The sequence below is a fragment of the Oncorhynchus mykiss genome, chromosome 19, assembly GCF_013265735.2.
Source record: "Oncorhynchus mykiss isolate Arlee chromosome 19, USDA_OmykA_1.1, whole genome shotgun sequence".
NCBI classification, from domain to species: domain Eukaryota; kingdom Metazoa; phylum Chordata; class Actinopteri; order Salmoniformes; family Salmonidae; genus Oncorhynchus; species Oncorhynchus mykiss.
In genome coordinates, this window is record NC_048583.1 from 41,985,076 (window position 1) to 41,997,913 (window position 12,838).

At 42.3% G+C, this 12,838-nt stretch overlaps 1 protein-coding gene across 3 annotated transcripts in view; it reads left to right on the top strand.

Moving 5' to 3' along the window:
- The first annotated feature begins 3,694 nt into the window (after positions 1 to 3,694).
- tmem260 (transmembrane protein 260) overlaps positions 3,695 to 12,838 on the top strand; it is a 40,682-nt gene continuing 31,538 nt past the window's right edge. The window contains exons 1-3 of one of the 3 annotated variants that reach the window (XM_021574339.2): positions 3,695 to 3,816; positions 7,934 to 8,014; positions 9,973 to 10,088. In XM_021574339.2, coding sequence (XP_021430014.2) covers positions 9,983 to 10,088 — 106 coding nt within the window. In that variant the 5' untranslated portion in view covers positions 3,695 to 3,816; positions 7,934 to 8,014; positions 9,973 to 9,982. Of the gene's footprint in view, positions 3,817 to 7,933; positions 8,015 to 9,440; positions 9,604 to 9,972; positions 10,089 to 12,838 lie in introns of those variants that run through there. The other 2 variants (XM_021574338.2, XM_021574341.2) reach the window with 2 other exon arrangements.

The following is a 12,838-nucleotide window of genomic DNA, read 5'->3' on the forward strand; positions in this document are numbered from 1 at the left end:
TCTTAAAATGTGATTTTAATTCAAATCGACCTTAACCACTCTGCTAACCTTAAAACCAAAAAGCTCAATTTAGTTTCATTCATTTTTACAATATAGCCAATTTGGACTTTGCTATCTAGTGGAAACCTGGCAGCAATGGATGACCGACGAAGGGGACGGAATAAAGGCAGCCATTTATTGCATTATGAATAACAAGACACAGAAGGCACATGTTAAGAGTCATGCTTGTGTTTCTAGCTCCAACAGTGCCCAAATATCTAACAATATGCACAGAATGCCAAGGCAGCAGCTACTCTTCCTGGGGTCCAGGAACAATGAATGGACAGTATGTGGATATAATATTTAGTATATCTGTAGAATACGTAGGATAGAATTGTGTGTGTGTATATACAGCAATAGATGGCATTGACTAGAATACAGTATGTAAACAAAGTGACTAGTGTTCCATTTAGCTATACCAGTGAAAAAGATGGACTCCTGAGAGTTCATTCAGTCTTCTTTACTTCGTAGAATAATTACACTACTTGGCCAAAAGTATGTGCTTGTATGGATGTCAAACCAATACATGTTCCTGTCATAGTCACCAATCAACTGTATTACACCTAATAACGGCTTCAAGTACCACCATCGATTTCTACATGGCTAGCTGCACTACATGAGCAAAAGTATGCAGACGCCTGCTCATCGAACATCTCATTCCAAGTTGGTCCCTCCTTTGCTGCTATAACAGCCTCCACTCTGCTGAGAGGGTTTTCCACTAGATGTTGTAACATTGCATCAGGGACCTCCTTCCATTCAGCCAGGAGCATTAGTGAGGTCGTGCACACAGTCGGCGTTCCAATTCATCTCAAAGGTGTTCGATGGGGTTGAGGTCAGGGCTCTGTGCAGGCCAGTCAAATTCTTCCACACCGATCTCGAGTAGCCATATCTGTATGGACCGTGCTTTTTGCATGGGGGCATTGCTGAAACAGGAAACTGTTGCCACAAGGTTGGAAGCACAAAATCGTATAGAAAGTCATTGTATGCTATAGCATTAATATTTCCATTCACTGGAACTAAGGGTCTTAGCCCAAATCATGAAAAACAGCCTCAGTACATTATTCCTCCGCCACCAAACTTTACAGTTCACATTGTATTGGGGCAGGTAACGTTCTCCTGGCATCCGCCAAACCCAGATTTGTCTCGTCGGACTGCCAGATGGTGATGTGTGATTTTCACTTCAGAGAACGCATTTCCAGAGTCGAATAGCGACGAGCTTTACACCACCCCAGCCGAAGCTTGGCATTGCGCATGGTGATTTTAGGCTTGTGTGAGCCTGCTCAGCCATGGAAACCCATTTCATGAAGCTCCCAACGAATAGTTATTGTACTGACGTTGCTTCCAGGGGCAGTTTGGAACTTGGTAGTAAGTGTTGCAACTGAGGACAGACAATTTTTTGTCGTTGTTGCTCCTAGATGTTTCTACTTCACAATAACAGCACGTACAGTTGACCGGGGCAGCTCTAGCAGGGCAGAAATTGGACTAACTGACTTGCTGGAAAGGTGGCATCCTATGACAGTGCCAGGTTGAAAGTCATGTTTGACTAAGGAGATTGCATGGCTGTATGCTCGATTCTATGTGTCTGAAATAGCCGAATCCACTCATTTGAAGCGGAGTCCACATGCTTTAGTGGATCAGTTTATGTAGAAATACTGTACAAAGACAGCAACATTTTTCATCATACACAACTTGCTCCCCTCTAAACTAAGGGCACACAAAAGGATTTAAATAGATAACATGTCATTTAGTCATTTTGCGGATGAGGATGGAACAGTGGGATGCCGTGCCTCCTAATTAACATTAATCCTGTCGATGTTCAGAGGGGTTTGTGTGTCTGCACCCTCACCTGTTTTTCTGAATGACGGAGAAGACACTGGTGACAGAATGTTAATTTGGAGATCACTGGTTGGCTGCACTGCTTTAAGCGGGGCAGGGTTATGCAAATAAATGACACTGACACAGTGACAGTTTCTAAATGTTAATATGTGACTTTAATACACTTACTATTGGTAATAGAGTGATATAAACAGTTTATTTTATCAGCCCTTGACACAGGAAAGAAACATTTTTCAAACACAGAGAACTTCAAGAGCAGTGAATGTGACCTTCCCTTAATTCCTATACTCTATTTTAATGTTAACTTCACAAATTCAAAGTGCAAATGAACCTTAATGCAGATCACATGCATACTGCAGCAAATGAACCTTAATGCAGATCACATACATACTGCAGCAGCAGCACGCTAAAGGGATCAGGCTGCAGGCATTTAAAAAAAACATTTAACCTTTATTTAACTAGGCAAGTCAGTTAATAACAAATTCCTATTTAAAATGATAGTCTACTCCGGCAACACTGGGCCAAATGTGCGCCGCCCTATGGGACTCCCAATCACGGCCAGATGTAATGCAGCATGGATTCGATCCAGGCACTATAGTGATGCCTCTTGCATTGAGATGCAGTGCCTTAGACCGCTGCGCCACTTGGGAGCCCATGACTCAAGCATGAAAATAGTTTCCAGGTTTGTAACCAAGTACAAAAATGTAACATTTGCCAAGATAGTATTCATTTTTTGTGTATGCTAAATGTCAAAATTACTAACATTATTCACCTAAACAGCATTGCTATGGTATAGTCTTTAGGTAGTAATACAGCAGAATTTTGGGTAGGAGTGATGGTACAATGTTGAAGCATTTCCCATCAAGATGGACATATGTAACCCATTTGTAGACCGGCCCTCGAAGTGTGGCGCTTAGTACTGTGTTCTGGAGGCTTCACAGCATGTATGCCATTGCGGAGCGGTCCACCAAGAGCGCACCACAAACAGAGAAAGGTAGACACAATGTGTGTGATTATTTCAGCCCACTGACAGACTGTCAGGATGCCTGCCTTCACTAGAAGCCCGTACCTGCAGGATCAAAGACAGAAGCAGGATACATGTCCTATCAGCCAAAGACACATGCACCCAAGGAAGGGGAGATACAGGTGCCCAAGGAAGGAGATTGAATCCAGAACAAACTTGAGTCTTTGTTGTCTCCCTTCTGATAACCATGACTACATCACTCCTCCCTTTTATGTTGCACCAAAACATATTTTGAAGTTATGAGGGGAACAGTGTTTGAGTAGGGAGTGGTGTGTTTTAACAGCTGTTGGACAGGTGTGTAGATGGGAAGCTGGCAGTAGGTGAGGAGGGTGGGGAATTTATTGAAATACCAAGGTATTTATTGAAACGCAGGGGGAAGATGGAGTGCAGGCCAGTGGAAGCTCAGACGGGTTGCAGGAAACCAGGTAGGCGGCTGAGGCTGGAGCGAGAGGGGTTGGGACAGGGTAAGCAGGTCCAGAAGGGAATCCAAGGGAGCAGTAGAGTGGGGAATCCAGGGCAGAGTAGCAGGATGATGAGACGTGGGACTGGAGACAGGGACCAGAGTCAGAGCGGGCAGAACTGTAGCGGAGAGGAAACCGTGTCAGGCAAGGAAAACGGGCACAACAGGATCTAAATAGTGACAAACAGCTAGAAACATAGACTGACTGAGCAGAGATTACAATCTGGCAGTGTGGAAGTGGCAGTACTGAGTGTTTGTAGAGGTCTTGATTATGGAACATGTTGCAGCTGGTGGGAATCTGCTCTGATTCCAGCACACCTGTCTCCACTCACACAATCACACACACAGAGGGAGAGAGCACTGGGGGAGTGGCGGCAGGTCAAGGAGACACAGGATGAGCAGTAGAGGGCGTGACAGGAGCAGATGTAACAAGATCAGATGTCAACCTCAGTGAATGGTGGGTAATGATACTGGGAGGATGGTGTGGGTATCATGAATGATAATTTGCAGTCCATTACAAAACCACTCAAATTAAGTTGATAATATCCATCTTATTATTGAAAATGTGAGTCTAAACAAGATATCAATTGATACCACTGCTACATATTTAGGAGGAAAATAGGTGGTGGTGTTGGACAATAATCAAATAGTAGGGGAGAGCGGGAAAATGCTAGGCCTTACTTGAAAATGGTTTAGAATATGACCATGTGGCATGGTGAGGGACAGCATATGTAATGTGTTGCCATTCAGCTATATTGTCATGTAAACCTTATTATCCTAGCAGGAGACGGCATATATCTTGCTGTGTCAACCATGTAACCGTAATTTATCTTTGTCTCCTCATCTATTTTCTGTCCAAGACCCAGTGAACTGGCATGCGAAATGCCACAGGTGGCTGGAGGCTGCACGCAAAGCTATCAATAGGACACCTTAGCTGGCGACTTGAAGGCTATGATATTTACCTATGTCCCAGCGTGCTACCGAGGCAAATAATATGCAGATCATCGTCTGTAAATAAGAGATAGGGTTATCCCCCCTCGCTTTAAATGAAGTAACAACAACACGCGCACACCGTCACACGCACAAACCCAACAAGACGCACGTTCGTTTCCCCGCTTTTTAATTTAGTAAACTTGGCAGTCGTTTTAATCTCCCGGCAAATTGAACCGGTAGGGGATCATGGCAAGCGTTGGATGAATATTATTAATTGCTGGCTATATCTGTCTTGCGCAATTAGTCACTGTTTGCCGCAGAAAACGTCTCATTAATTATCCAAACCCGTTATTCAGCTATAACTGAAGTTACATTTACCTTGAAATAGTGGCAGGCAGAGGTCCACGCTTACCTGGGCCCCATGGTCGAGCACCTCTGCAAATAAATCAGGGTAGAGAGGGTATTTGAAATAATGTTTTAATTCCTGAACTCAACCTCCTATTTTCCTTGATTATATGCAACAACAGAATCCCGGTTCCCAAAAAAACAGTCCTTCTCCAGGTGTAGTTTGAATGTTAAATATTGCATATTGCTCTAGGACTGTTTTTTAATGTCACATTTGTCCCTTGTTACATTTGTCCCCACTCTCCCCTATGACCTCTGCCTGTTGGAACTCAAAACAGGCCCAACCTGGTGAAGAAGACCTTGACTTTGATTATGACCTTTGTGCTGTTACTGGGCATGCTCTGCGCATGTTTGTCATCAACTACATTTGTTTGTGGGCAGATGGCATTTCTTCTTCTGATTTACCACTCTCTCGCCCTTCTTTCTCTTCTCTGTCACACCCCCCCCCCCCCCCCCCCCCCCTTCTCCAATTTCCTATTTTGTGGAAGCTGTGGCATATAGCCTACTCATCCCAACAAGGGGACAAATTACTTTAATTACAGAGTAATTGCAGGAGTCGTGTGTTAATTAAATCTTTATCAGTTTAAGTAAGTGGATTGCTCCCACATGGAAACCATGCTGTGACGTGCTGTCTCCCTCCCTCCTCCTGTTATTTCTAAATTCTTCACACCACAGTCAAAGACCATCTTATTTCCTTTATTCTCACTCTCCTCCCATTCTCTCTCTCACACACACTCCTCTCTCTAACTTCATTGTGTAGGATTAGTGCCATGTTGGAGGGGTAGTTTGGACCAACTCTGTCAGTAGCCAGCTGCTTTTCTGAAATGCCACAACAAACATGATAGAAACCAAAGTGAGGTAGTGGCCTTCACTGCAAACCAAGATACAAGATTTATCTTCAGGTTCCTGTTGTTTTGCAAAATTGAATCCTCTAATTTTAATTGGTCTCCATTAGGTGTACTGCTCTGGGCGATTGGAACAAGGACTCACTTTGTTGTCCTCTGTTCTCCCAACCCCATTGTGTTCCATTGTGCAAAAGGTTGATTATGATTTGTTTATCCTTTCCATCTAGCAGTCTAGTTTAGGAACATTTTCTAAACCAAATGGTGCCAAGGGAAAACGGCTAACGTCTACAACATCCTTGTTATTCAGTTGATACACAAGTGCGTTGGGACCAGTGTCTCATTTTTTCCCCTGTCAACTGACTTACATTGAGTGGTTGCTAAATAGCTTTTCAATCACAACCACATCAGTAAGAATCCTGTCTGAAATAGCTTTGCCACCTGCAGTGTTTAGACCACCTATCAGTACCCACTAGGAAAGACTCTGGATCATAAAAGAGGAGTTTCTCTGGTGTAGTCCCTGTGTAGCTTTTGTGTTGTGTACGTGATCACTACGTTCAGGGTGCTATATAAAAGCAGCAAAGTATGAGGCCGACTTTCTGCTTGTTTGCATTTGATCTCTATGGATATACACAGTGTGGATAGTGTCAGTTAGTCTGTGTGTGCAACTGTTTGGCGGGAGGACGAACAATTCTATTATGACTGTGAAGCATATTTTACAGGGGCTTTAGTGGATTACACAGGGTTTGCAGGATGCTTAAGGTAAGATTAAAATAGATAATATAGTAAATCACAGTAAGAGAGAAATCAGACCAAATAGATATATTTGAGTAGCCACTTCTTTGCATGAGTGTGTGTGTATATGCGCTCTGTATGTGTATTTGTCAATGTAAGACATACAGTACAGTGTGGATATTATGGTGGGCTTCACTCTTTACAAGGGCAGGGAGAGCACCAGTGTCAGACTCTCCTGAATGCTTACCTTTGCATAGAAAAAAAGCCTAAACATTTTTGAAAAACAACACGACCAAGAGTGCACTTTCCATTTTCAACATATGGCTCTTCGTCACATTCAGAGGCCATTGATTATTCAATCCTATTGAGATTGTAGAGCAGCTTAGAATGTACCAATGGACATTTTGTACAAGACAATGGTGCCATAACAAGATTTACAAAAACACACATAATTACAGTACAGAGAAAGATGTCAGACATTAACCCGCTAGCTAGCCTACTTTATCTAAGGCCCCCAACCCGTCACGGGCGTCTTAAGAAGTGGACCAAGGTGCAGCGTGGTGAGCGTACATATTCCTTTTATTAGATAAATGTCGTCAACAATAAACAAGACAAACCGACCGTGAAGCTTAACAGGGCTATGATGCCTCTAACAAAGTTAACTACCCACACTGAAAGGAGGGAAAAAAGGACTACCTAAGTATGATTCCCAATCAGAGACAACGATAGACAGCTGTCCCTGATTGAGAACCATACCCGGCCAAAACATAGAAATAAAGAAACATAGAATGCCCACCCCACATCACACCCTGACCTAACCAAATAGAGAAATAAAACGTCTCTCTAAGGTCAGAGGGTGACACTACCATTTATGATGGATGCCCTTTCCCTATCACTGTACTTTACAAATCACCATTGCTAACACATTAATTTTCTTTCTGTACACATAGGCTAACTGCAAAGATAATGAACGTAATACCACAGCCATTACAGACTAGTATTATTTGCTAATAGCTTGGCGCCATATGGAACCGGGGATTCACCCATGTGGGTAATTCCCATCTTGGACAAGCTGTCAATAAAAAAGTCTTACATTTTCAGCAAGCATGGGGGGAGGGACGGGGAGGGGGCTGTGGATGCTGTATAATCCCTCAGGCTCTGGGATGAGTTCTGTGTCACTAATGTGGCCTGCCAGCCTGCCACATACAGTACAGACATGCCTCTGTACTTTGTGCAGGCAGTTGAGTTTGTAGCTACAGTAGCAGCCTAGCATGGGCTGTCTACAAAGTTCAGAAATGCATCATGAGACAAATAGAAAGGTGAGTTGTTGTGGTGGCTGGTGGTCCAATCTGGGTTTCCTGGCCAAGAAAGGCATTTTAAACTAGCTAATGAAACATGTTTCAAGCTCAAAAAAGGGAAATACAGAGTAGCAACTGTTCTGTATTGTCCAACGATCCCCTTGGAGGATTCCTCCGTTGACAACCCTCTTGTTCGGTTGTTTGGGGGAGAACTTGAATCTGTGTGTATGCTAAATACACCACGGTGCATCTGTGCATCTATAAGGCCTGTCGTAAATCCTCCTTTTCTATGTGCCGGGATTTGTGAGAGTAATGGAACACTCCAACTTCCCCCTTCTCCCTCCTCATATCCCTCTGCCAGCGCTGCAGCCCAGCGGATAACCAAGCGTGGATTAAGAGTGACATTACAGTGAAGAGATGGCTGAGCTGAGAGTGAAGAAGGGTGAGTGCTGGTGTGTGTGTATATATGCTGGATGTGAGTGTGTGTGTGTGTGTGTGTGTTTAAGACTGATTAGACAGTACGGGTGTTGGTGAGAGGGGAGAGAGGATTAGAGAACCATCTCTGAGTTCTTTAGGTGCTGACACCACTCCACCTCGCCAAGGGCTCAATTTACTGAGGGATCAGACCCATTTATGATATAGTGTGATTATTATCAGTTCAAAAGGGCAATTTCTTTATTAGGGTAACCCTTCAACTTGGGAATGTGGACACTTGTGAGACATTTAGGGGTGCATGTACACCTCATTTCAGTATCATTGCACATTAGCCCACATTTGAACATATACTGTGATGTAGCTGGACTTATAGAAGAATGAATCTATGCAGCTATAAACCATAAGAGAAAGGAGAAGTAATATAAATGTGTCCCCATAATTATGTGTCGACACTTCCCTCTCCAGTCATGATTTAATGCCTAAAGCGAACCAAACACTTTCATAATTTTAGTAAATTTTATGGACAAATTTGTAGGGCTTTTGAAACAAGAATATCTGCACCATCTACATTCTACACCAGTGAAAATATGATTTGATCTGAGATGTTGACATGATCATCTGCTGTATGTTAAGTGTTATTCATATAGGATGCTAATCTCTCCTCTCTCCATCATATACAAGAACCTAGAGCCTTTTTCAGCTTGACTGACTGTATCAACACACCCAATCAGGAACCAAAACAAACGCAGCTTCCTTCAGTAATTCCTTAACACCTCACAGGATGACCGTGGCGTATAGCTTCTTTCAAAAAACTCCAAATCCAATAAGGCAGCTGGCTATGTTTGAGTTTAAGTTTACCTGGTTTGTCAACATTCTTAAGCTGGCCCAGTGTATTGGCTCCATTGTAATGCACTGTACTTCCTCCTCTGACTGATACAGAGTAGTCCATCATTGAGCATGTGATTACACACTCAAAATCAGGTTAGAAGATACAACAAAAAATGACAGAAGTCATGGTCCCCTTAGGTTCTCAGCATATTGAGCAAGTTACAGGGCAATTTAATCTTGCTCTGTCCTTCCATAATCACATTAAAACACCTAGGTTACAAACATATTCAATGTTCAACCCAAAAACATTTTATGGAGCCTTATGATGACCATAGGTTGGGATGAAGTATCAGATGATATCATAATGATGTCTGTCAATCAATCTCAAAAAGAGCAGGCAAATGTTACATTTTCAAATAGATGTGCAAGATCTGGATGTTTGTGTGTGTTTGCCAAATGTTCAGACATTTTGACAGGATTACTGAGTAGTAGCAAGCTCTGGTAAAAGTGTAGGGTATACACATGTACTCTATTCCCTCTTGTTGGATGTGACCTAGACTACCCTAACCCATTTTTTCCCCAAATCTACCATCCGTCAATACTGCAGTTCCCTCTGGTTGTCCCCCTGTCCCTTGGAGAATGCTGCTGATGGGCAGACCAGGAAGTGAAATCAGCAGTGTGACTATTGTCATTTGAACTTTATACGGAATAACCTGTTGTGGACCATGCAAGTATTTTTGGAAGCTAGCTATTGATTTGTTTCTTACAGTAAGACATTTAATCAATAATACCTAATATGCACGAGTCAATATGAATGTCGCGTCTTTGTAGCGGAGAAATAGAATGCGCATGGCATGGGTCTGGAGTAGTTACCAGTATCTTGGACATTACTTTCAATGAATAGGCTAGCTAGCTGCCGTAGCTGGCTAGGCTACGTTAGCTAGGCTGTGCTTTAAAATTAGAATAGCTAACGTTACTTTGGCACAACAACAAAAAAACATTTGTAAATAGACGTTGGGGTGTTAGCATTGAAACCTAGGGCTAGCTAGCTACTCATTGTTTCAGTGCTAGCTTAGCTTTCCAGCTAATTGTGCATGCAAGCTAGCTAACAATTCGTGTTTTTCCCCCTCTACCTAGCTAACTAGCCATGGTGGTGGAGCAGAGAAGCTGGGTGCTGACTGGCGCCACTGTCGCCTTTGTCGCAGCGCTTTACCTGCCCTGCACACAGAAGGCTGTCCCCGGTGGAGACTCAGGTAAAGCTTATGAGCTTGTCAGGCAGCCAATCGTGTATGGTTTATGACGAGTGACTGACTGGTGGTGACGTCTCACCTACCGGTGATCTGACTAATCATACAGGTACTATATGTAGCATTGCTCTTGTTAAGGATACAATTTAATCACAGTATATCATGGTTTGTGAGCAAATCACTTTTGCATACACCTTTTTCAGTGTGCATGCAGAAGTAGCTAATGTCAGTTTCATACTCTTTACATACTCTTTACATTCAAAATGTTCTCTACTTACCCATATATAACTTGTTACTCCATTACATCCAAAAACGTTCATATTATATTCAGTGCACACTTTTCTGGTGGTGACATTCCAGTGCATTGAATCTTCTCATGAGGCGGCAGGGTAGCCTAGTGGTTAGAGTGTTGGACTAGTAACCGGAAGGTTGCGAGTTCAAACCCCCGAGCTGACAAGGTACAAATCTGTCGTTCTGCCCCTGAACAGGCAGTTAACCCACTGTTCCCAGGCCGTCATTGAAAATAAGAATTTGTTCTTAACTGACTTGCCTGGTTAAATAAAGGTAAAATAAAAAAATAAAAAAAAATGATATGAGGTGCCTGGATACAGCTCTGTTCAGTGGCATTGGTGTTGAATAAGCCCTCAAGTCCTTTGTTTTAGTTTGTACTGTACTGTCCATGGTGCTGAATGTTTGTTTTCATGTGTCCTGCAAACATACAGTAAACATCTATGCAGTTATATAGGCTTATTTGATAACATTTGCTAATATTCTTCTATTTGTTTAGTATATCTTGTGCACACTCAGTCTCTTATAGATTGTCTCTTTAACCATCACAAACAAACAGTAAAATTGTATGTAGTTTTATAGGCCTACTTAACAAAATGTGAAATGTTTCCACTATTTGTGGTCAGAACATTGTTTTGTTTCTCATGTGCTTCCTCTGTCTCTTCCTATCAGAGGAGATTATTTTGGCATGAAGTGAAGATTGGCAGTGCACATTTATTTAGTGATAAAAGTAAAATTTTCATTCAAATTATGACAATGAAGCGACAATGAACTGCGTTTTTAAAGTTTTTAGTAATGTATTCAGCAGGTAGTGGTGTGTCTCTGCTTGCCAGCAGACTGAGACAGGGAATTACTCCAGTGTCAGGATTACTGATTCATAGATAACCATGGATGGGGGACTGTGACATTCACATCTGCCACAATACTTTTGTCAGGCTTTAGTGTCAAGTCTCCTCTCCTCCACCATTTGCATTGTTATTAACATAATGTGGGTTTTATTTCCTAAAGAGAAACTGCATTTCCTTCAAAAACCTCTCAATAAGAACAAGATCCAAATGTTTCTCTTTAAGAAAAACGGTTTGTGTTGGCTAGTAGTTTACTAAGTTTAACATTCACTTTTGATGTACAGTAGTTACTAAAATAAGAAATGCCTCATTTATGCCTTGTTATTGCAGAGAGCAATGGTTATTTAGTGTAGGTAATCTTTAGGTTATATGTTGTTGCAGGAATAATTGCAGCTACTCTTGACCCATGGTAACAAATTTCCATACTAAATCCTCTTTTTATTATGATTTTTGACAACATTCATTTAATGCATTTCATGAAGTAATGGCCTATGTAAGTAGGCTACAAACTGTGCTTAGAAATATCATACCGGTATGTACACTACATGACAAAAAATATGTGGACACCTGCTCGTCAAACATCTTTCCTGCTATTCCAGCCTTCACTCTTCTGGGAAGACTTTACACTAGATGTTGGAACATTGCTGCAGGAACTTGTTTCCATTCAGCCACAAGAGCATTACACGGAACCCAAACCGGCTGCGCGCGTGCGCTATCGTGCATACATTTATTTTTTCCTCCCCACACCAAACGCGATCACGACACGCAGGTTAAAATATCAAAACAAACTCTGAACCAATGACATTAATTTGGGGACAGGTTGAAAATCATTAAACATGTATGGCAATTTAGCTAGTTAGCTTGCACTTGCTAGCTAACGTTAATTTGTCCTATTTAGCTAGCTTGCTGTTGCTAGCTAATTTGTCCTGGGATATAAATATTGAGTTGTTATTTTACCTGAAATGCACAAGGACCTCTACTCCGACAAAAAACGTCCAACCGAATCGTTTCTAGTCATCTCTCCTCCTTCCAGGCTTTTTCATCATTTAACTTATATGGTGATCGCATCTAAACTTTCATTGTATTACCACAACTACAGGCAAAACAGTTCGTCTTTCAGTCACACCTACGTGGGTATAACCAATGAGGAGATGGGAGAGGCGGGACTTTCAGAGCGATCTGCGTCAGAAATAGGAATGAGTTCTATTTTAGCCCTTGGTGTAGCAGACGCTCTTTGGCTCTCGAGCAGTGTGGGTGCAACAATTGAATAACATGGATTTCTAAATTTAATTTGCGGTGCACGCGACGTGTCGGGTCTGGTCAGCATGTTAATGATGTCAGAGACTGATGTTGGGTGATTAGGCCTGGCTCACAGTCATCGTTACAATTCATCCCAAAGGTGTTCGATGGGGTTGAGGTCAGGGCTCTGTGCAGGACAGTCAAGATCTTTGACACCGATCTCAACAAACCATTTCTGTATGGACCTCTCTTTGTGCACAGGGGCATTGTCATGCTGAAACAGGAAAGGGCCTTCCCCAAACTGTTGTTACAATGTTGAAAGCACAGACTCGTCTAGAATGTCATTGAATGCTGGAAGTAAGGGGCCTAGCCTGAACCGTGAAA